The sequence below is a fragment of the Hyla sarda genome, chromosome 4 (assembly GCF_029499605.1).
Source record: "Hyla sarda isolate aHylSar1 chromosome 4, aHylSar1.hap1, whole genome shotgun sequence".
In the NCBI taxonomy this organism is placed as follows: Eukaryota; Metazoa; Chordata; class Amphibia; order Anura; family Hylidae; genus Hyla; species Hyla sarda.
Genome location: NC_079192.1, coordinates 160,210,493 through 160,236,176, shown reverse-complemented (window position 1 = coordinate 160,236,176; position 25,684 = coordinate 160,210,493). Strand labels below are relative to the sequence as shown.

General features: G+C 41.6%; 1 protein-coding gene across 1 annotated transcript in view; it reads left to right on the top strand.

Moving 5' to 3' along the window:
- Window positions 1-23,725, top strand: part of KLF13 (KLF transcription factor 13) — a 76,167-nt gene extending 52,442 nt beyond the window's left edge. The window contains exon 2 of the mRNA XM_056572534.1: window positions 19,282-23,725. Coding sequence (XP_056428509.1) covers window positions 19,282-19,574 — 293 coding nt within the window. The 3' untranslated portion in view covers window positions 19,575-23,725. The remainder of the gene's footprint in view (window positions 1-19,281) is intronic.
- Window positions 23,726-25,684: the final 1,959 nt, after the last annotated feature.

The following is a 25,684-nucleotide window of genomic DNA, read 5'->3' as shown; positions in this document are numbered from 1 at the left end:
CCAAACTGTGACCCTCCAGATGTTTCAAAACTACAACTCCCAGCATGCACAGACCACTAGAAGGGCAGCAGTAAATATGCCACCTTCCTTCACCCCCCCCCCCCCCCACCGTTGCTTCCCTACCTGCACCGCTGATTTCCGCTGCTGTCACCGATGATCGGAGGGCCCCACGGCATCTTCTCTTCAGGTACCGTCCGCCATCTTCTTCCCCTGTTCTGCCCGAGATCCAGGGGTGGGCAGAGCGGGGGGTTTCCATGGCAACCCCCTGTCTTCCACTGCCATTGGTCAGCATTCATTTCTGTCTAATGGCAGGGGATAGGAGGAGATCGCAGCACTGCATCCTCGCTCCTATCCCTCAGGATGATCAGGGCTGTCACTGACAGCTCCGATTATCCCTGTTTTCCGGGCGATCGGGTCACCAGAGACCCGATCAGCCCGGAAATAGCAGAAAATCGCATGTCTGAATTGACATGCGATTTTCTCCGAACGCCAACATGGAGGGGGTCTCAGAACCCCCCCTTGGCTATGTGCCGGGATGCCTGCTGAATGATTTCAGCAGGCATCCCGGTCCCCACCCGGCTAGCGGCGGGGACCGGAATTCCCACGGGCGTATCCATACGCCCTACGTCCTTAAGTACTCGGGACGCAGGGCGTATGCATAGGCCCCGCGTCCTGAACAGGTCAATGGTGATCTCATATCCAGATACTACTGACGCTAGGCTGGGGCCCTACTAAAATAAAGACTGCAGCAAACTCGCCACAAAGAAGTTTACTGAATAGGCTTGGAGTTGCTAAGAAACAAACATAGCGTGCCCTGGTTATTCACTGCATCGTGTGAATAGGATTTTTAAAAACTGTTTGGACAGCTGTAAATTATTGTAGAGCCCAAACCACAGACATTATTGTAATTTAAGGTTAGGTTCACATCTGCTTTATTTTTGTCATTCGTCTGCTCTATTAAATGAACAGAACAATGAAAAAAATCACTGTGCCCGGATGCAAATGGCAACCGGACATACCACATTAACCACTATGGTACCCAGCGTTTTACCAGACAAAAAAAGCACATAGTACCCTATTATTCTGGCTGGCATTTTAGGCAGGATAAGCAATGGAAGCTCCTAATGGAACCTCCAATGTAAAAGTGAACATAGCCTTACGGGAGAGTCCTGCATGGGACTGTTTTCTTGATCCCACTCCCGCTGAATTTCTGACCATTACTGCCTATTACCGCAACGTGTGTGTTCCACTCCCACCTACTCCTTCAACATGTGTCTAATCCTGCCCTCTCCTGCAAACTGTGGCATTTCAGAGGTCTTGTGGGACCCGCTGTATATTCTGCAATAGCCTCATTACTGCCCACGCCTGCAAGCTTTTTATTGGATCCGGCAGGACCCATGGGATCCCAATCCTGATTCAGGGCTCTACCTTACTGCACAAGTATACAACAGCCCAAAATGGTGCCCGTAATAATGGCAGGACTCACAGCAGGAGTTGGGTACAAGCTATTATTAGCATTGCAGCTTTAGATTGGAGAGGAGAAGGCTATGAGGTCATGTGAGGAGCGCTGGATTGGATTGGACTGGACTTCTGCTATCAAATCACTTACAGGATGTGCATATTCTAAAAAACATTTTCTTTATTTTTGTTATGTGTTTTTGTTTTTTTGTGAGGGCTAAGGATTTCATTATTTTTTTTAATAAAAACATTTAGAATTTCCTGTCATTAGTCCTGGACTCAAAAATGCAGTTCTTGATGCATTTTTTTTTTAAAGCCTAATCTAGGAGCGTCATCTTTATATCCACTACGCAGGCGCACTGAGGAGGCAGGCGGCGGGAGCAAGCTCTTGCCAGGATAACACGCTGCGGCGCGCACAGGGAATAAGCTAAGATGCGCATGCGCTGGGACCTGTGTGTCAATCACACAGCGATCCCAGCGTTGACGTACATAGGCGTGTCGGTGGCGGGGCACCACGCCTATCCGACTGTGTGCGGCAGCTATCAAAAATGTTTTTTGGGGTGATAAAAGCAGAGAGAAATAAGGTAAAAACACTACTGTAGACACAATCTGCACACAGTACAAAGGCTGTGTGTAGGTTATGTAGCCCCAAGTTCATGACGGTTGCGCTTTAATGGAGTTGAAAATAAGCCTGAACTTATTTGCATTGTGCCACTCATATGATGTATGCTTAGCTCGACAATAAACATTCCATAAATGAAGCAAATGTGTGAAGAACATCAATCACTGAGCAGAAAAAGTGCAATAAAAATACCACATGCTTCATGTGAGCAGCATGGCACTTAACAGCTTAAACACGCCAGGCCTTTGTCTTGTTGGGTTACAATTTTAACATTAAATGGAGATTCACAGGCTTCAGAGACTGTGCTGGGAGACCAGATGTTACTATCGGAAAACAGCTTTATTGCAGTTACTTTTATTTTTTTAGTGAATACTATTGTTTTTTTAATTTTATTTATTTTTGTGTGTGTGTGTGTGTGTGTTTATGACTAGAGTCGGGAGAACTGCAGGCTTCTTCCTTTTAGGTTCTGTCGATATAGGACACATCTTACTGTTTGAACAGATAAATCTTTTACTGACAAGCGTCTACTAAAGGACCACAATTGTATACAAGTGCGTTTTTCATTGACGTCCATGTTAAAAAAAAAAAAAAACGTGTGCAGTTGCAGTACGGTTTTTAAACCGGAGTCAAAACGTGGTTGACCACGTTTTTGTGTCCGGTTTAAAAACCGTACTGCAACCGCATACGTATTTTTTTAACATGGACGTCAATGGGAAACGCACATGTATACGGTTCCATACAGGAAACCGTATACGGTTTTTACTTTGCACATGCGCATTTGCATCCTAAAGTCCCCACCCAACACCCTCCCATTAAAAAATTTACAAAATTATGAAAAACGTATGGTTTTTGTAAAAACGGACAGAACTGTATGCACTTTTAAAAACAGTATACAGTTTAAAAACGCATACGGTTTACTTTTTCCCATATTGTTCCATCCATTTTGTTTGCCATACGGTTTTCTTTAGAAAAACGGATTGAAAACAGTATGGCAAAAACGTGGTGAGAACCCAGCCTAACAATCCTTATATGATGTCATTTAGCCTATCACAAGCTTCTAAAGCTATGACCTCATTTCCAAGCTATTGAAATTCACAGTCAACTTATTGTATGTAATCTCCTGATCCACTAGAATTTTGATTAAGTGAATTATAAATGAAATGCTTGTGAAATGTGCTAAGTAGATCTCCTAAACAACTGGAGGGAAAAATATGAGGTCTAGGGACTTCATCCCAAGTGTACGTACGCTTGTCACTTCAACTATAAGTGATCTAGACAGGTGCAGATAGTGACTAGATTACAGTGACTAGACAGTGACGCGATCGCGCGGATGTCTGCCATTAACCCTTCAGATGCCGTGATCAGTACAGATCACGGCATCTGCGGCAGTGTGCATGTTAAAATAGATGATCAGATTGCCCGCAGCGCTGTCGAGGGGATCCTATCATCTGTAATGCGGCCGGCGGTCCTCTCACCTGCCTCCATCGTCTCCTGGTGTCTCCTGTTCTGGTCTGTGATCGAGCAGACCAGAGCAGAAGATCACCAATAATACTGATGTGCTATGCCCTATGCATAGCACTGAACAGTATTAGCAATCAAACAATTGCTATAGATAGTCCCCTATAGGGACATAAAAAGTGTAATAAAAAAAAAAAATGAAAATTGTCCGTTTTTCCCATTTTACCCCCAAAAAGCATAATTTTTTTTTTTTATAAACATATTTGGTATCGCTGCATGTGTAAGTGTCCGAAATATCAAAATATAATGTTAATGATCCGGTACAGTGAATGACGTAAACATAAAAAATAAAAGACCAAAAATGATGCTTTTTAGTCACATTTTATTCCAAAAAAATTTATAATAAATGATCTAAAAGTTTTATATATGCAAATGTGGTATCAATAAAAAGAACAGATGACCGCGCAAAAAATGAGCCCTCATACCGCCCTATGTACTGAAAAATTAAAAACTTATAGGTGGTCAAAATAGGGCGATTTTAGATTATTGATTTTGTACAAAAAGTTTTAGATTTTTTTTTTAAGCGATACAAAAATATCAAAGTATCTAGCCATGGGTTTCATTTTAATCGTATTGACCCACAGAATAAAGAACACGTCATTTTTACCATAAAGTGTATAGTGTGAAAACAAAACCCTCCAAAATGTGCAAAATTGTGGTTTTCATTTAAATTTCCTCCCTAAAAAAATAAAAAAATTTTGGCTTCGCCGTACATTTTATGGTAAAATGAGAGGTTTCATTACAAAGTAAAATTGGTCACGCAAAAAACAAGCCCTCATATGGGTCTGTAGATGGAAATATAAAAGATTTATGGATTTTAGAAGGCGAGGAGGAAAAAACCAAGACAATAAAATTGGCCTGGTCCTTAAGGTTAAATTGGGCTTGGTCCTTAAGGGGTTAATAGGAGTAATTTACAAATCTGTTTAACTTTCTGGCATCGATTGATTTAAAAAAAAAAAAAAAAACTTTTCCACCGGAGTACCCCTTTAAGCAGAAGAGAAAAAAGTGTTCCGCAGATGAACTCCTGTCAATCAGCTGTTATCTTTGGGGAAACCTGGCAGTAAGTGTTAAGTTTCTCGACAATGCCACCCAAATGTAGAAAATGTGTCTTTAGAAAATGACCTACTGTTTTTAAAACAAGTTTTTATGTTACATTTTTTTAATAATTGGTGATTTTTCTTCTAATTTGCCATGTTACTAGCTATATTGTAAAATAATTCTAATCTTGTAATTTTTATTATACCACTAGGCCTAATATTAAGCAGTGACTTTCTGCTTTGGTCACTTCCCAGCACTGACTTCCTTATAACAGACAGGATTACAATGACAGGTGACACCAGTATAATAGATAAGACAATAGGTGATGTTCACAGCTCAGCCTCCCGCTCCCTCTAGAATACCATCTGTAAAGGTCAGAAAGTATGCCCACAAACATCTCCCATTCAGGCCAATGGGTAAGCTCTTGTCCATAGGGCTTCCTGTAAAGCATTTCTCTAAATGTTTTTAAGTACAGATCAGGCAAGATGTATAATGTTTTATCTGGCAAAAAACACCCAAACCAATATGATACATTTCATTTAGGCATTACAGGGAGCCTATTCAAACGAATTGGTTGTCTTAGGGTACATGCACACCATGTTTTTGCTATACGATTTCAAGTTAAAAACCGTATGGAACTGTATAGAAAACCGTATGCATTGACTTTACATTGTAAACCGTATGTCAAACGGATCATCCGCTTTAGTCCGTTTTGCACCTTATACGGTTTTGTCCGTTTTTTTTTTACCCGAACCCAAAACCGTAGACCACCACGTTTTTTGGTGTGGGTGAAAAACCGCATTAAACCGTATACGTTTTTTTTTTTTAACATGGGAGTCAATGGGAACTGTACAGAACCGTATGTGCGTACGGTTCCATCCGGTTTTCACCATAGGGTTTTTGACTTTGCACAGTTTTTTTTCTTGGAATTTCAATGAAACAAGTGAAACTTTATTCAAAATTGAGTGAAAAGTTAAAAATGTATACGTTTTTTTCTTTAAAAAAACGGATACAACCAGACATCATTTATCAAACCGTAGACGGTTTTCAATCATATATGGGTTAAAATTTGTACACACATTGTAGGTTTTGAGGAATCAGTTTTTCATCAAAAACCTGATACAGGAACTGTATTGCAAAATGTGGTGTGAATGCAGCCTTAGTAATGCAGGATGAACTAGGACAATTTCTGTCACCATTTTTCCACCCTTACAATGATATGAGGATCTTTAAAAGAGGACTTAAAGGGGTACTCCAGTGGAAAACTTTTTTTTTATTTTTAATCAACTGGTGCCAGAAAGATAAACAGATTTGTAAATTACTTCTATTAAAAAGTCTTAATCCTTCCAATACATTTATGGGCTGTATACTACAGAGGAAATGCATTTCTTTTTGGATTTCTCTGATGTCACGACCACAGTGCTCTCTGCTGACATCTCTGTCCATTTTAGGAACTGTCCAGAGCAGCATATGGGGATTTTCTCCTGCTCTGGACAGTTCCAAAAATGGTCAGCAGAGAGCACTGTGGTCGTGACATCAGAGAAATCCAAAAAGAAAAGCATTTCTTCTGTAGTATACAGCCCCTAAAAAGTACTGGAAGGATTAAGATTTTTTTAATAGAAGTAATTTACCAATCTGTTTAACTTTCTGGAACCAGTTGATTTGAAAAAAAAATATATAAAAAAAAAAGTTTTCCACGGGAGTAGCCCTTTAACATGCGTCCAAGGTAAATTGCCGCCTCTCTACCTTGGACGCATGTTTTGGATAAGATGTGGGGTCTAGCCTTTGGGATGCAGAGCACTTTGGACCTTGAGTCCCTGCACAGGGCTGGTTCTTTACAAGGGCTGTTTGGACCATAGACATAGGATAGTTGTGTCAGTTGTATGACTATAGCACTATAGATTAGGATCACTCTAATACAGTGTTTCCCAACCAGGGTGCCTCCAGATGTTGCAAAACTACAACTCCCAACATGCCCGGACAGCCGAAGGCTGTCCGGGCTTGCTGGGAGTTGTAGTTTTGCAACATCTGGAGGCATCCTGGTTGGGAAACACTGCTCTAATAAACCATGTAATTCTGCTTGTTTTAATATTATCTCACATCTGGACATCTTCCAAGGTTCGCTCATCGCCTGATACACGATAAAGATTTTCTTAAGTGTTCTTTTTAGCCACTTGAAATAGGGAGCGGTATGCAGACATTTTCCGCACAGTCTTTGAAGTTGTGTATGGATTGAATTATTTCAAATATTTGCTGACTGTTTGCTGGTGTCAAATGGGGCAGCATGAACTTTTCCTACACTTCTGTGTACAGTAATACAGTTGAGCCGACATTACGGAGCTGGAAACATTGTAGCCACAGGGTAAGTTTGTGTGCAATTCTTTCTAGAAATCGCTATGTTTTACTGCTCTCACATGGCAGTAGTATCATACAACTTGTCTTTTTTTATAATGATAAGAATATCACTATGTGCTGACATTCAGAGTGGTTATATAATACTCTGAAGCAGCGTTTCCTAACCAGTGTGCCTCCAGCTGTTGCAAAACTACAACTCCCAGCTTGCCCAGACAGCCAAAGGCTCTCCGGGCATGTTGGGAGTTGTAGTTTTGTAACAGCGGGAGGAACACTGTAAAACTCTAAAGCAGTGCTTCTCTACCAGGGTGCCACCAGCTGTTGCAAAACTACAGCTTCCAGCATGCCCGGACAGCCAAAGGCTGTCCGGGTATGCTGGGAGTTGTAGTTTTGCAACAGCTGGAGGCACCCTGGTTAGGAAATGCTGCTATAAAGTATCCGTTCTATCCAAAGTGTTATTTTTGGGTAGGGCGTATACACTGCAGATTTTTTGCACACAAACAACGTAAAGAGAAGAATCTCATCTATATGCAGTGGAAAAAATCTAAACCGTTTCTGCAAGGAAAACTGGCCTGCAGTGTTGGTTGTAAATCCACAGCATGACATTTTTATAATGCAGAACCGCTGCAGAATTTATTGGGGATTTTCCCCACCATTGACTTTAAAAGGGCAAGTCAAAATCTGCAATAATTTCGCACTGTGGGGATAAGATGTCAGATCGCCGGGGTCCCGCTGCTGGGGACCCCCTGGATCTACCATGCAGCACCCACCTGTAGCGGCTTCCGAAACCGCTGGAGGTCCTCAGGCTCAGTCCATTTCGACCACCAGGACGGAAGATCGTGATGTCACGACTCCGCCCCCGTGTGACATCACACCCCGCCCCTCAATGCAAGTCTATGGGAGGGGGCATGACAGCTGTCACATTTAGGAAGCCCCTATGGTGCCAGAACAAAAAAAAAAAACACATGGCATACTATTTTGGAAACTACACCCCTCAAGGAACGTAACAAGGGGTACAGTGAGCCTTAACACCTCACAAGTGTTTGACGACTTTTCGTTAAAATTGGATGTGTAAATAAAACATTTTTTTTTCCACTAAAATTATGGTTTTCCCCCAAATTTTACATTTTTACAAGGAGTAATAGGAGAAAGGGTCCCAAAATTCTTAACCCCATCTCTCCTGAGTATGGAAATACCCCACGTGTGGATGTCAAGAGCCTTGTTGTGCACCTGCAGATCACTTTACACCCACTTATGGTGTAGTTCCGTACTCAGGAGAAATTGCATTACACATTTTGGGGGTCCTTTTTTTCCTTTTACCGCTTGTGAAAATTAAAAGTATGAGGCAACACCAGCCTGTTAGTGGAAAAAAATTTTTTACACTAACATGCTGGTGTAGACCCCAACTTTACCTTTTTACAAGGGGTAAAAGGAGAAAAAGCCCCAAAATTTGTAACTCAATTTCTCAGAGTACGGAAATACCCAATATGTGGCTCTAAACTGTTTCCTTGAAATACGACAGGGCTCCGAAGTGAGAGAGCGCCAGGCGCATTTAAGGCCTATTTTGAGAATTTGCATCCACCACCAAAATACCCTACAGCAGTGTTTCCCAAACTGGGGGCCTCCAGCTGTTGCAAAACTCCCAGCATGCCTTGACAGTCAGTGGCTGTCCAGCAATACTGGGAGTTGTTGTTTTTCAACAGCTGGAGCCTTCGTTTTGGAAACAGTGCTGTACAAGAGTTTTTTTTTTTTTTCTTTATTGGTGGGGGGGGGGGGGAGACTGTAAGGGTATATGTAGTGTTTTTTACTTTTTATTTTGTGTAGTGTAGTGTTTTTAGGGTACATTCACACCGGCGGGGGTTTACAGTGAGTTTCTCGCTGGGAGACCCGCCCGTGTGAATGTACCCTATACATTCACATGGGGGGGGGACCTCCAGCTGTTGCAAAACTACAACTCCCAGCATGCACTGACAGACCATACATGCTTGGAGTTGTAGTTATGCTACAGCTGGAGGCAAATTGGTTGCGCAACACAGAGTTTGTTACTTAACTCAGTGCTTCGCAACCAGTGTGCCTCCAGCTGTTGCAAAACTAGTTCTCCCAGCATGTACAGTCTCTCAGTGCATGTTGGAAGTTGTAGTTTTGCAACAGCTGGAGGCACACTGGTTGAAAAACACTGAGTGAGGACACAAACTCTGTTTCACAACCAATGTGTCTCCAGCTGTTGCAAAACTACAACTCCCAGCATACCCTTTGGCTGTGCATGCTGAGAGTTGTTGCTAAGCAACAGCAGGAGGTGAACGGGTCTCACCTTTTGCTGTATACTGCCGCTGGGACCGCCGCCGCAGTTTCTGAGGGGATCCCCGCTGGACCAGGGAGAGGTAAGAGACCCCCCGCCAGCCCTGATTGCCGCCCCAATCACTGCCCAGCAGTGATTGGTCGGTCGTTCCAATCAATCACATGATCATGAGGTGGCACCTGGGCCGCCTCACTCCTGATGGGTAAGGATGAACGGGGCTGTCTCGGACAGCCCCATTCACCCTTTTTCTGGGTCACCAGAGACCCGATTGACCCGGAATTGCTGCAAATCGCTGGTCTGAATTGACTCGCGATTTGCGGCAATCTCAGGGGTCTCAGGACCCCCCAGGGGTTTGCATGGGGTGCCTGCTCCCCGCACGGCGGGGACCGAAATTCCCTCAAAATTCCCAGTCCTTAAGTACCAGGGCATCAGGGCAAACCTGTACACCCTGGGTCCTTAAGTGGTTAAAGGGGTACTCCACTGGAATACATTTATTTTTATTTTTTTTAATCAACTGGTGCCAGAAAGTTAAACAGATTTTTAAATTCTATAAAAAAAAATCTTAATCCTTTCATTACTTATCAGCTGCTATATGATCCACAGGAAGTTCTTGTCTTTTTGAATTTCCTTTCTGTCTGCCCACAGTGCTTTTTGCTGACACCTCTGTCCATTTAAGGAACTGTCCAGAGTAGGAGAAAATCCCCATAGAAAACCTATCCTGCTCTGGACAGTTCCTAAAATGGACAGAGGTGTCAGCAGAGAGCAAGCAGAAAGGAAATATACAGCAGCTGATTTTTTTTAATAGACGTAATTTACAAATCTGTTTAACTTTCTTGCACCAGTTTAAGCTTATACGCCCCATTTCTGCCATTTTTCCAGTTCACGAATTTACAGCATCATCTCGGGGGCCTGGCCTGGCAGAGGGGACAAGATCTAGCCAAGCCCCCTTAGATGACAAAAGAATGTAACTTATTGTCACAAAATGGCCCTGACACTATATGGTAAAGTAAAAGGTGAAAAGCTACTAAACTTCCAGTCTTGGGACAAGTAAAGGTTGGGGATAAAAGCCAAAGATCTATGGGGGAGATATATCAAAACCTGTCCAGAGGAAAAGTTGCCCATAGCAACCAATCAGATTGCTTATTTAATTTTTACAAGGCCTCTGCAAAATGAATAAGCGATCTGATTGGTTGCTATGGGCAACTCAGCTACTTTCTGGACGGGTTTTGATAAATCTCCCCCTATAGGAGCATTTTACAGATTTACATGCAACTGCTGCCCAATGGCTTATAATTTTCTCAGGCCGGAGTACCCCTATAATGTAAAATGTGTCAGCCTGACAATATGACATGACATGACAATATGACATGTAATATGTATCTTTCTAGGAATATAGTAGCTAAGGCTGCTTTCACACTATAAAGTTCTTCCGTTTAACCCCTTAAGGACTCAGCCCATTTTGGCCTTAAGGACTCAGACAATTAAATTTTTACGTTTTCATTTTTTCCTCCTCGCCTTCTAAAAATCATAACTCTTTTATATTTTCATCCACAGACTAGTATGAGGGCTTGTTTTTTGCGCGACCAGTTGTCTTTTGTAATGACATCACTCATTATATCATAAAATGTATGGCGCAACCAAAAAAACACTTTTTGTGGGGAAATTAAAAGGAAAAACGCAATTATGCAAATTTTGGAAGGTTTCGTTTTCACGCCGTACAATTTATGGTAAAAATGACATGTGTTCTTTATTCTGAGGGTCAATACGATTAAAATGATACCCATTATTACATACTTTTATATTATTGTTGCGCTTAAAAAAAAATCACAAACTTTTTAACCAAATTAGTACGTTTATAATCCCTTTATTTTGATGACCTCTAACTTTTTTATTTTTCCGTATAAGCGGCGGTATGGGGGCTCATTTTTTGCGCCTTGATCTGTACTTTTTTTTTGATACCACATTTGCATATAAAAAACTTTTAATACATTTTTTATAATTTTTTTTTAATAAAATGTATTAAAAAAGTAGGAATTTTGGACTTTTTTTTTTTTTTTTCGTTCACGCCGTTCACCGGGATCATTAACATTTCATTTTAATAGTTCGGACATTTACGCAAATATGTCTATAAAAAAAGTTTTTTACGCTTTTTGGGGGTAAAATAGGAAAAAACGGACGTTTTACTTTTTTATTGGGGGAGGGGATTTTTCACTTTTTTTTTACTTTTACATTTTTTTATATTTTTTTTTACACTTCAATAGTCCCCATAGGGGACTATTCATAGCAATACCATGATTGCTAATACTGATCTGTTCTATGTATAGGACATAGAACAGATCAGTATTATCGGTCATCTTCTGCTCTGGTCTGCACGATCACAGACCAGAGCAGAAGACGCCGGGAGCCAGACAGAGGAAGGAGAGGGGACCTCCGTGCGGCGTTATGAATGATCGGATCCCCGCAGCAGCGCTGCGGGCGATCCGATCGTTCATTTAAATCGCGCACTGCCGCAGATGCCGGGATCTGTATTGATCCCGGCACCTGAGGGGTTAATGGTGGACGCCCGCAAGATCGCGGGCGTCGGCCATTGCCGGCGGGTCCCTGGCTGCGATCAGCAGCCGGGATCAGCCGTGCATGACACTGGCATCGCTCCGATGCCCGCGGTTATGCACAGGACGTAAATGTACGTCCTGGTGCGTTAAGTACCACCTCACCAGGACGTACATTTACGTCCTGCGTCCTTAAGAGGTTAAAGATCCGTTATGAAATTCCGTTATAAAGTCTTTTATAACGGATCATTAAACTTCTGTTAATAAATCCCATTAAAGTCTATGGGATTTTTTAATCTTCCGTTTGTACCTTTTTTTTTCCGTTAAACTAACGTCCGTTAGTTATAACGGAAGAATAGAACGGACATGCAGTATTTTTTTCCGTTTATAATTAACGGATCATTGAACGTACGTTAATTATTAACATTGAAGCCTATGGCGTAACGGACGTTACAAAATACACCCTTTATTGTCCGTTAATTTAATGTCAGTTAGTGCTACTGAGCATGCTCAGTAGAGACTTTACACTCCTTAAGTCACATGGGAAAGTTGAGTAGTGCTTACACGCCCCGTCACACCCCCTCTACTTCCTGGTCAGACAGCAGGAGGCAGCAGTAGGAGTCTGTTTTGGGTATCCGTATTCATCCGCCGCTATCCGCGTGCTAGCACTTCAACAGCGCCCAAGAACCAGAGCAGTGCACCCTCCTGCACCCCCCCCCCCTTCCAGGAGGCAGAGTAGTGCACGCTCCTGCACCCCCCCCCCCCCTCCAGGAGGCAGAGTAGTGCACCCTCCTGCACCCCCCCCCTCCAGGAGGCAGAGTAGTGCACCCTAATGCACCCCCCCCCCCTCTAGGAGGCAGAGTAGTGCACCCTCCTGCATCCCCCCCCCCTCTAGGAGGCAGAGTAGTGCACCCTCCTGCATCCCCCCCCCCTCCAGGAGGCAGAGTAGTGTACCCTCCTGCACCCCCCCCCCCCTCTAGGAGGCAGAGTAGTGTACCCTCCTGCACCCCCCCCCCCTCCAGGAGGCAGAGTAGTGCACCCTAATGCACCCCCCCCCCCTTCTAGGAGGCAGAGTAGTGCACCCTCCTGCATCCCCCCCCCCCCTCTAGGAGGCAGAGTAGTGCACCCTCCTGCATTCCCCCCCCCCCCCCTTCTAGGAGGCAGAGTAGTGCACCCTCCTGCATCCCCCCCCCCCTCCAGGAGACAGAGTAGTGTACCCTCCTGCACCCCCCCCCCTCTAGGAGGCAGAGTAGTGTACCCTCCTGCACCCCCCCCCCCCTCCAGGAGGCAGAGTAGTGCACCCTAATGCACCCCCCCCCTTCTAGGAGGCAGAGTAGTGCACCCTCCTGCATCCCCCCCCCCCCTCTAGGAGGCAGAGTAGTGTACCCTCCTGCACCCCCCCCCCCCCTCTAGGAGGCAGAGTAGTGCACCCTTCAGGTAGGAGGAGGAGCTTCAGCTGTTGCAAGGTGTGCAGTTAGAGAGAGGTCAAACAAAGGTGAATATAACGGACGTTGATAAAAAGGTATTAACGGATAATAATGGATAAACATTTATCCGTTTAATTAACGGACGTTAGAAATCTATTCATCCGTTATTATCGTTTTATTCATTCGTTATATAACGTCCGTTAAATCAGTATAGAATTGAATATAACGGATGTTTTATAACGGATTTATGAACCATAGTGTGAAAGTAGTCTAAAATGACATAACAACAAAGCTGAATATCCTTTGTAGATACATCCACTGTTAGCTACATAACAACTAGCTATTTGGCAGATCATGTGTACTTTAGAGTGCACCCTAAAAACCTGCGGGTTGTACAGTAAAATCCCACTCTGATTTTGATGAAATGTGCTGTTATTGCTTTACCAGCTGTGCCTTTGCAGGATATGCCGTGGCGCTGTAGACATAACAAGTGATCATGCCGATACATAATTGCAGCAACAAATCTCCCAAATAAGGAGCGATTGTTTCCGAAGCCACCTAGGGCCAGAGGAGAACTAATGAAGGTGCCAACTCTTTACTGCTGCCATGGCATGAAATGATATCACTCTAGTGCTGCCGCATTGTTACTTGTCCAGGAAATAAATGGTCTTGACACAGTTGCGGCAGTATTATATCACATGAATACTGGAGTATGTATGAATGCTGTTTAATGTATATTTCATGGCCTCTGAATTGATGATAGAAACAGCTGCATTCTCGCTAATTGACATGGTCTCCGAGTTACGCCAATTCTGTTTAGGCGAATTAAAAAGGAAAGCTTAGTTGAAAGGTGCACCAGCTGAGCAGCTCCTGCAGATTGACATTTTCCCTACTGATGCATGCTTTCACAATTCTCATGGTTCTGCAGGAAATATGACTCAGAATTCTTTTCCATATTCAGTGCCCCAAATAAACCCTTAGGCCACAATGAGATTGTTATTTTCTTCTTTAACAGTTACTAAATCTGCGCAATGCAGTTGGGGGAACAAGTCACAACTAAAGTGGAGGAGCTGTTCATGGCATCCAAACACGTTGTTGCAGCTCTCGTTCTGCTGTGGGCCTGTGGGACATGAGAGCAGGAATATGATCTTCATTTGATTTATTGAAGGAAAAGTTAGCCACCACTAACTGACCCTGTGTAAAATAGAACATTCTCCAACCCCAAGCCGATTGTTCCACCTTTAGCAGTAAGAGGTACAACCCAACTGCGTCTTGCTGTGTGCACACTTGATGTAAATAGACACTCTGTAATGCTTAGTTTCACCTGTGGTGGTGCTGTCCCCATTGGGGTACTACTCACGTCACCCGCAAGCGTTAACGCATGTTCCGACGTCGGCCTTACGCTGGTGACGGGAACGTCGGACAGCAGTCAGCCTATCACCGGCCGCAGCGTTGTTCCACCTCGGCCGGTGATAGGCTGAGGCCACTGTCATGTAAGGAGCCGGCTGCTTACATGACAGTGGGCTCAGCCTATCACTGGCCGAGGCGGAACATCACTGCGGCCGGTGATAGGCTGACGGCTGTCCAACGTTCCATTCCCTGGGAAGCAAGTCCGGACCGACAGGGAAGGTGAGTTAAAGTTTACTTTGTTTACCTTTTGCAGCCCGGGCATAGGGATACAGTATAGAGCAATGGTTTGCAATCTGCGGACCTCCAGATGTTGCAAAACTACAACTCCCAGCAAGCCCGGATCCGGGCATGCTGGGAGTTGTAGTTGTGCAACATCTGAGGGTGAAGACCACTGGTATAGAGTGTCAGCTCCGGCGACCACAACAAACAGGAGGACCAGGAGGGCAGCGCTTGCGGGTGACATATGTGAGCAGTAGCGCTGGGCTGATAATGAATTGGGGGGGGGGGGGAGAACAGCGCTCGCAAGCTTAAAATTCATTCATTCCCGAGGGGGAGGGGCCAAACCGGTATTGCGGTATAGGTTAAAATTCATATCGTGCAGCACAAAAATGACGGTATTCGGTATGAACCGGTATACCGCCCAGCCCTAGGTAGTCCAGTATTTTAATTTTGATCCCCTAAAAAGGAGGGGGCCGCTGGGTCTCCCGGCCAGCGATCCAGCTCTCCTTGTGCACAGAGCAGGGATCGACATGCCCCGTCCATGCATCACTATAGGAGAGCCGGAGATACACAAGCTTGTACTTGTGTATCTCCGACTCTCCGATAGAAATGCATGGAGGAGGCTTGTCAACCTTATGCATGAGGAGAGCCAAAGTGCCGTGCAGGAGATCAAGGGGGGGTCCCAGCAGTCAGACCCCTCACGATTAGACACATCCCCTGGACTATCCCTTTTAATTATGAAAATGTGCACACTCAGTTATTTAGGTTGTGATATCACAGTGGTGCTTTGGGATCAGTGGCAAACTATTAAAGGGGTACTCCGGTGCTTAGACATCTTATCCCCTATCCAAAGGATAGGGGATAAGATTCCTGATCGCGGGAGTCCCGCCACTGGGGACCCCCGTGATCTTGCACGCGGCACCCCGTTTATAATCGATCCCCGGAGCGAACACGCTCCGGGGACTGATTATAAACGGGGTGCTGTGTGCAAGATCATGGGGGTCCCCAGCGGCAGGACTCCAACGATCAGGCATCTTATCCACTATCCAAAGATGTCTAAGCACCCGAGTACCCCTTTAAAGCATTTTTTCCCTCTATAGGTTTGAAAATGAACAATTTAACACTACCTGGAAAAAGTCTGTAGAAAAATTAGCATTTTTTATGATAGACAGACTTAGAGCTCGTTCCCATCAATACCACAGATGGGAGATGCGTTTACACGGTACCTATACGTATAATGTGGTATAGACGTAAACTTCTATTATGTTAAAGTTGCCAAAAGTATGTTTGTTTGGAAGTGTTTTTATCCCCTGTACATATGTGTAGAATTTTTTTGTATAATCGTATGCTTTGTTTTCCTCATAGAGGTGTATAGGGGACACATGGTGTGGTATATGGTTTTTTATTTCTGTTTATTGCTTGCTTTAAATTTTTTACGTAGTTGAATATATTAACAAAAAAGAATTGGTGTTGTTTTGGCACTTTGGTTTCTGGTCTACCACAAACTGATGTGTTCGGTATAGATATATGAACCTACCCTAATGGATAGTTTGTGGCATTTTTGTTTACAGGACAGTTTGGTCCAGTTTTTGTTGCCATGTTTTTTCTACAGCCAGGAAAAAAAATTTGACTTCCATTTCTGCTCAGTTATGGTATATTAACAATATATTGTGTGATCAAGCAGAATCATTCTGTAAGTCTAATGTTTTTAAGTGGCCATTACATTTTTGCATTTTGTATCCTTTTGAGTTGTAACAATTTCAGTTTGTAGCATGTGGAAACTTAGAGAAAACTTTGATATGAAGCTAAAACCACATGTGTATTTAGGAAGAGTATACGCTATCTGCATCACTATAGGAAGTCACATGGGTTCTTCAAATGCAAAGGATCTGAAAGAAGTATTAAATGCCACATATTCTGCCTTCCTGGCATAACACTTATGTTTACAAATGTAACCGGATAGGAGTTACCCAAGACTGCATAATGTGTTTGCTTAGGTGTTATACCAAGAGGTTTATTCATGGTCACTAAAAAGAGCAGAATGTACAGTCAGCAGATTATTTGCTTAAGGTGTGTTCGGATATACTTATGGCACGAGCTCCAAGGATAAAAGTACAGCACTTACATTTTTAATCTGATAAACCATTCCTTATTTAGCTTATTGCTATAGTAATTGAGGGCATAGTAAAGACATTACTGTTTGCATCACAAATGATGATTTACATTGCTGCACAATCGATTTGCTCGTTCATTGGCCGGTCGATGGATCTTCTATACAGGGCTATGGTCGGCCTGTTCAGCTGATAATCGCTCCATGTAAAAGGGCCTTAAGTGGAGTTAACCTGTGTTTTCCACTTAAAGTAGTTGTCCCAAGATTGCAACTTTTCACCTATTCACAAAATAAATTATAAGTATCTGATCTATGGGAGCACGGCCGCTGGGCGTACACTGATCATGAGAACGGTGGTGCCCACGGATAGGCATGCTGAGGTTCTATTCACTCTCTATTGGACTGATGGAAATAATCATGTACAGCACTCAACTATCTTTGGTAGTCCTTTACCAAGTGATTGGAGTGGCAGTATGCATGCTTGACTGCTGCTCCAGTCACAAAGTGGCACAGAGAACACGTATTTCCATAATCCGTGGTGTTCCAACTCCTGAAATCTCCGCCAACATGGCCACTGCTCCTACTTATTACCTATCCTGTGGATAGATGAGATGTAATCTTGGAATAATTTATTAAAGGGGCATTCTGGATACTAGAATTGTATATGTAATGCTGAGGCTGCAATGGAAAAAAAAAACCTTGGGTATTCCCTTGTGATATCGATCAGTCCCTTGAATACTCTGCTACTTCCAAGAGGAACTTATCTCAGCAGAGACGGCCTGCTCTGCCAATTACCGCATCTAGTGATAACTATTTTGTAATTATGTTCATACAGAAATGGTGGTTATTCTGAGTAGGACCGCCCACTGGACTCCTAAGCCCAGAATGAGCAAAAATTCCTATCAATACATTATAAGATACACTGAATCTTTTCCCAGAATTCTATATATCATTCTGCTTAACTCCCCTTGCTTTATAACATGCTGCCTGCAGATTGGACTGCATTTTTAATGTGACAGGTTCCATAATGTACATTGAACAGATTCAAAATAAATGTGAGCACTATGAACATTTAAAGGGGTACTCCGCTGCTCAGCGTTTGGAACTGTTCTGAATGCTGGAGCCGGCGCCGGCCGCTTGTGATGTCATAGCCCACCCCCTCATGACATCATGTCCTGCCCCCTCAATGCAAGTCTATGGGACTTGCATTGAGGGGACGGGGAGTTATGTCATGAGGGGCGGGGCTATGACATCACGAGCTTCCGCCACCAACATTCGGAACGGTTTGTTCCTAATGCTGAGCAGCAGAGTACCCCTTTAAATGAGGGTAGTTAGTGGTCTGTGTGTTGAAGAAATAATGAGGGAGATTAATCAAAACTTGTGCAGTGGAAAAGTCGATCAGTTGCCCATAGCAACCAGATTGCTTCTTTCATTTTTAAAAAGGCCTCTGAAAAATTAAATAAGCAATCTTGTTGGTTGCTATGGGCAACTGGTCAACTTTTCCACTGTACATGTTTTGATGAATCTCCCCAAATGTGCCCATCATATTTGTATATGGCCACCCATTCACTTTTATGGGCACTGTGTGTAGTTTATTCTCCAGAAGATATGTGGGCGCCAGCAGCTGCTGTTTCAATTTCCTTTGGCATGGTGTTCAGATAATGGCTGGCAGGGGACTGTTTCCTTTATAATATGACACAATGGGGAAGATTTATCAAAACTTGTGTAGAGGAAAAGTGGTGCAGTTGCCCATAGCAACCAATCAGACTGTTTGTTTGTTTCTTTAATTTTTCAAAAGTATTTTTTTTTTATTAAAGAAGCAATCTGGTTGGTTGTTATTGGCAGCTTCACCCATATCTCTAATCTAAAGTAAGAAGTTTTAAACTATTTGTAGAGATTTTAGAGAAGAATATCTTTTCATGGTTATTCTTTAAATAGGTACTCCACTGGCCAGCGATTGGAACTAAATGTTCCGAACGCTGTTTTCGCGTTGCAGAGTTCGACCACGCCCCTCATGACATTACGGCCATGCACCCTCAATGCAAGTCTATGGGAGGGGCGTGACCGCCATCACGCCCCCTCCCATTGACTTGCATTGAGGAGACGTGGCCGTGATGTCACGAGGGGCATGGCCGACCCCCGCAGTGCGAAAACAGCATTCGGAACGTTTAGTTCCAATCGCTGGCCAGTGGAGTATCCCTTTTAAGATGTTAACTGTCACATCATGTAGAATGACGCTGTTTGTTAATACTGACACCATTCTTCACTTGTTTTCTCAGGTGAGAAACCTTTTGAGTGCAGCTGGGAAGAGTGCAACAAGAAATTTGCCAGGTCAGATGAACTCGCCAGACACTACCGCACTCATACTGGAGAGAAGAAGTTCTGCTGTCCTATCTGTGAAAAGCGTTTTATGCGTAGTGACCACCTGACTAAGCATGCCCGCCGCCATGCCAACTTCCAGCCCAGCATGCTTAAAGGGCGAGGTGGTATCAGCTCCAGGAATGGCTCTGTCAGCGACTGTAGCCGTTCCGATGCATCTAGCCCTGCTATAAGCCCAGCAAGCTCCCCTTAAAACTACTTGCACTGGACTTTAGCACTTTGCTTCTGCTAATGTGGAACACTTTGGAAAATTAACTGTTTTCTTACTTACATTTAACTTTTTTTGTATTATTTCTTTCTTTATTTCTTTATAAGTGGTTTGAAGATGGTTTAATTGATATGACTAGAACAAATACCAGTTACCAATCTATGGATAAACTTCCAGATTTCCTTTATCTTACCTTTCCAAACATTCTTGGCTGCCTTTCTATTGGATTTCCAAAATTCTCTTAACAAATCAGTTTTGGATCTCCAGAATTATACAGGTTCCTCTGTCCTGGATCTTCAGAATTCAGTACTTCCTCAGTCGTCTACCTCCAGATTTCCATAAATTTTCTGTTTTATATATACAAATACTATACTATATACATATCTCTACAAATCTAAAATCCCATACTTTTTGTGTGTCCACCTCTATGAGTCTCTGTACCAGTTCGGAGCTCCATTTTTTTTCGTGGAATATCTCCAAAGCCCATTACGACCCACCTTCTTATCTGCTATATCTCCTGTTTGTCTGAAATTCATCAAAATCTGAATATATTCTTCCAGAAGGACAATGTATGGTATATCAAATGATATTCTTCACCTCAGGACTCCAGAAACTTGCACAATAGCATTGGTCCACAACTTGCAGTTCAATGTTGACGCTCACTTCTTCTTCAATATCGCCCTCTCTCAGGGATTGTCCATTGGTTTTAAGAGTACAATGAAGTCACACCTTTACTGCAGCCTTATACTGTGTAAGGTCCTACCTTTTTTTGTTTTGTTTTTTGCAAAAAAATTTTTTTTTCAAATATGTACACAAATAGGAAGTGTCAGTCCTAGGATACAGTGCCCATTTAGTGTTGTGGTAATTCTGGTTTAGTCATGTTTCACCATTATATAATTCAGTTGTATATGTTATTCCTAGTCATGTCCACATGTACATATATGCACTGTGTGGATAATATATATTTTTTGTTTATCAGTCTGATTTTTTTATGTTTTCCAAAAAAAAATGTATTTAACTGTACAAGGGCTGTAATGTAAACTCAAATACGAGCATTATATTTTACAGTTTAGTATAGATTCAGTGCACTTTTTTCTTATCCAGTCATAAAAAAATAGCACCTCTTACCAAGTCACTTGTGATAGATGCCTGAGAAAGCAGCACTGCCAGGGCGAATTCTACAGTGGATGCCAGCTGTTAACTGTTTTACTGACAGAGCTTATTATAGGTCATATTTATTTCCCTACTGATAGCAATGAAGATGGATCTGTCTATGATCCATCCTTTAAACTTTTTTTTTTTTTTTACTCTTTCCCCTTTATATGTACATTTCAAGGCTATGGACACCTTTGCACTGACTTTCTTTCTCTTCTTAATATGTTTGCTGAATGCAAAATTAAGTAACTAAATAGTCTTCATTACAAATTTCATACCATTTAGCTGCTACTCTGTTAAATATTAGGTATATCTGAGTCTAAAGGACTTTCTGCAGACTTTTTAGAGATAACAGTGGGAGAAAGGAGCTCAGCTGGTAGATGGGACGAGAGAAACCTTGGAGGACAGCTCACACAGACTAGAAAAAGAGACGATATACAAGGCATTCTGCAGGAGAGAATCACATAGGCTCTGTACAAGTATAGAGAAAATAGAACTCAATACAGCACATTGAGACTATACAAGCAAAAGTAAGCAACATTTTTAATAAAGACAATTGGAAAAAATGTTAATGAACCATATTTAGTACAAAGCACGAACATGCTCTTCAAAGGTGCCCATAGCCTTTCAGTAACATAAACAAAGTTGTCAAGCTCTCTGCATGTTGTCAGTGAATGTAAACATTACTGCTTACATGGATAGGATGAAAACTTATTAGTGTAGGTAATAGGTGTACATACACCTTAAACTAAAGTTGGCCAAACCTGCCAACCTTGGCAAGTTTGGCATATTGTTCTTGGAAAGAGAGGCCACCGACAGAGCTATCTGACTGCGGCTTACCCACCCCCTCCCCATCCATGTAGTTAATGCATGTATGTTTGGCCATACCTAACGTTCATGTGTTGACTACATTCGGCTGACGGTGTTTTGTCATCTTTAGTCTAAGTGCTTAACTTGAAAGACATCCATGCCTCTGTGGTGTGCATAGCTTATTTAGGATTGTCTAGACCGCTGTCTACTACTGTCTAGATACAAGGGCAGGGGAAGTTTTTCTTTTTTTTTTCTTTTCTTTTCAGTCTCTCTGTAAAAACAATGATTCCATTCACTGACTGAAGCAAAAATCTTGACAATGTTGTGGAATAGAAAAACAAAGAATATTAGAAAAATTCAGAACTTTTAAAATGTACAATTTTTTTATTTATTTACATAAGACTGGACCACTGCTTTAAGTAAATGTCTTACAAAAAATTGCTTTGGCAACACTGAATAGTAGAATAGTCAATTTTCATAGTTAACTAAAGGATTAATAGAATTGTGGCATAACATTTTTATCTTACAGTAACCAAGCATGTTCATGCACGGAACATGGCAACAAGGTGGCTGCCTATTTTTTATGACTACCACCTGATACTTTTTGATTTGCTGTTCTAGTTCAGATGACCTTGTGTACATGCCACTCATTTGGAAAATTACACAGTACATGACTGGTATGGGATAGTGCCACTTACTCAATGGTTTGATCACAAGTCTAAGAAGGTGGTACTTATATGGTGCATCGGTTTATTGATGCCGGCAGTGCTCCCTCAGACAAGGCCTGCATCATTATTTTGACATAACTCTGATTAGGCCCAGGCTACATGTTGTCATGGTGGCAGCTGGATTAATGCTACTGATAATTGGGGCAACCCGGCTGTAGATATGAGTTGTGTTGACTAAAAGTTGCTGTCAATCGCATTTGTGCGGTTCAATGTAAATTAATTAAGACTCCCCAACCTACTGTAACTACTCCTGTCAAGAACCCGCCCTGAGTTGTAGTTGCAATGTAGCCTGGGTCATAATGAAGATTAGCACTGGTCTGATTACATCTGTATTAAAGGGGTACTCCGGTGGAAATCTTTCTTCTTTTTTATCAACTGGTGCCAGAAAGTTAAACAGATTTGTAAAGGACTTCTGTTAAAAAAATCTTAATCCTTCCAGTACTTATTACCGTCGGTATACTACAGAGAAAATTATTTTCTCTTTGGATTTCTTTTCTGTCTGACCACAGTGCTTTCTGCTGACACCTCTGTCTATTTTAGGAACTATCTAGATCAGTATATGTTTGCTATGGGGATTTTTACCTGCTCTGGACAGTTCCTGAAATGGACAGAGGTGTCAGCAGAGAGCAGAAAGAAAAGAAATTCAAAAAGAAAATTTCCTTTGTCGTATATACAGATGCTAATAAGTACTGGAAGGATTGATTTTTTTAATATAACTAATTTACAAATCTGTTTAACTTTCTGGCACCTGTTGATGTAAAAAATTTTTTTTTTTTCCACTAGAGTAAAAAAAAATTTCCACCAGGGTACCCCTTTAAATAGTTTTTATGCATTTAACTCAGCTTCACTACTAATAGGTATTGCACTTTGGGCTTTTGAGTGTGTCTGTGTATTTCTATATAAATCTCTATAAATCTATACATATCTATCTATACAACAGTAAACCGCAATATGGTTTTGTAGCAGGATCTATGAAGCCACACTTTTAACTTTCTGGTTTTCACGTACTCGTTGCATTTTACCACTCTGTAGTTTCACAGATCATGAACTTACTTTACGTTTGTTTTATAGTGTGGTAGAAAAGTTAAAAAAAAAAAAATCTATAGTTTATGTGAAATGCTTAAAGCCTTAATGTCTTCTTGTTAGAAATCTGTTTGTAAATTGTGTATCGGGTGCAGGAAACACTTACTATCAAACACAGCATTGTAGTGTATGCACGATGTTCATTTCAAGGTACTTGTACAATACGGCTAAATCATCACTAAGACTATACAGATAGTCGCACAGTAGAGATGAGCGTAGTTACAGTGATTTGATTTGTCACGAACTTCTTGGCTCGGCAGTTGCTGACTTTAGCCTGCATAAATTAGTTCAGCTTTCAGGTGCTCCAGTGGGCTGGAGACTCTCTCCTAGGACTGTATCCACCTTTTCCAGCCCACCGCAGCACCTGGAAACTGAACTAATTTATGCAGGCTAAAGTCAGCAACTGGCGAGCCGAGAAGTTTGTCACAAATCGAATCACTGTAACTTTGCTCATCTCTATCGCACAGTTATGAAATGGACATTCACATTAGCAGATATAAGGGATATTCTTAAAAGTGGATCACCAACAACAACAAAAAACAAAAAGAACAAAAAAAAAAGAAAACAATATATTTCAAGATTTTTCAGCAAAGACCTAACTGCTTTTCAAGATGTATTTTACATAACTTCCTGTCTTCTACTTGAAAGAATATTTTTTATATACAGGTATGGGGGTTTAGTATCTGGAAAGCTTGACACAAAAATACTAGAGTTTGGAACACCAGGCCTACCTTAACCTACATTTTGCCTTAGACTCTCTCCTTTTTACTCAGTAACATAGTAGTAACAATACAAAAAAAAGCTTGGTGATCACTTAACAAAAATCACTAACATTTAGCAATAATTTACAAATATATTGTTTGTACTGTATTTCCGAATCGGTAAGGAACCCCATGCTTGTACATACCGGACATCATGTTCAGATAGAGACTAAAACAAAGTTCTCGGTTGACTTAATCTATACCTGGCGGTTCATTCACACTCACAATTTATTAGAAGACCTTACTCCCATAGTTTCGATACTAATTGTGGAAGAAAACCGTCTTGGCTGTTTTCGGCTTCCTGACTATCTTCAATTTTACATAATGGTTTAGTTCCCAAATGGTTATACCGATTTTCCATAACAGGTATTTACAGTGTAGCTGTTAATTGTTGGGTGTATCCAGCATGGTCTGGTTTTTAGAGCCATATAAGTTTTGTACAATAAAATTTCGCCAAAGTCATTTTATGCATGTACATCATAGCAAATATAGCTTAGGTACCACGTTGACTAATGTACATATGACTTTTTATTGACAAACACCACATGATTAAAAAATATTCTCTGAAAAATAAAATACTTACCGTAAACAAAAGAGTAATGTGACACAATCACTCCGGCTCTTTAGGAGCAGCATTTGTAAAAACGTGCTCTTTGATTTGACTTAAAGGCAATTGCCATGGGGCATTATGGGTAATGACCTGACTGTATGAGTACCAGGATTTAAAATGCTTTTCCTAAAGGGCCCTTAGAAGAAGCAATGTATATATTACAAATAACACAACATAAATTGCATGTCTAGTCTACCAATATATGTTGTAAAGTGTGATATACATTTTTTCTTTTAAAAGTTACATGTTCTACAGAGTGGGCATTTTACGTATATAAAGCAATTGTAAAGAGAGATATTTTACAAAGTAACAAAAATTTACCAATAGCAGGGCATTGAAACCTAGCATTCCATAGACTTTATATTCGGGCATTCAGGTTCCATTTATATTTATCAAAGCAGGCATTTTGTGCAATTTCAGTTTTATTATTCCTTCTTTATAATACAGATTGTTTTATTATTATAAAATATTTTTTTGTTTTTGTTTTTTACTGCGATTATTTTTAAATTAATTTTTTTCCAGCAGTATTTCTCTTGCTGTTTGCATTTGTTTTTGCATTTCTCTTTAAAAGGGAGCTGTTAGGTCTGTCTAAAGCAATGAACCACGTGGGTCACAAAATGTATGTGGCTGTATGACATTCCAACAGACAGGGAATATTGCATGCAGGGAAAATATATGTATACTTGTGTATTAGGATTTTTATTATTATGTTTAGTAAGTTACTTATTTTAAGGCATCAATAATTACTCTGGTTTATCTTTGCATTGAAGCCGCATGTGTAGCATTTTATTTTATTTTTTTATGTTGATGTTTTTTGGGTTGTTGTTGTATATTCTATGTTAAAAGGCATTTCTACTTTCCTACTAGGGTCTTTACTGACTGTCTTGAAAGGTTGTAGTTTGCTTTATATTAATCTGTAAGAAAAAAACCTGTTGTTTGCAGTAGGCA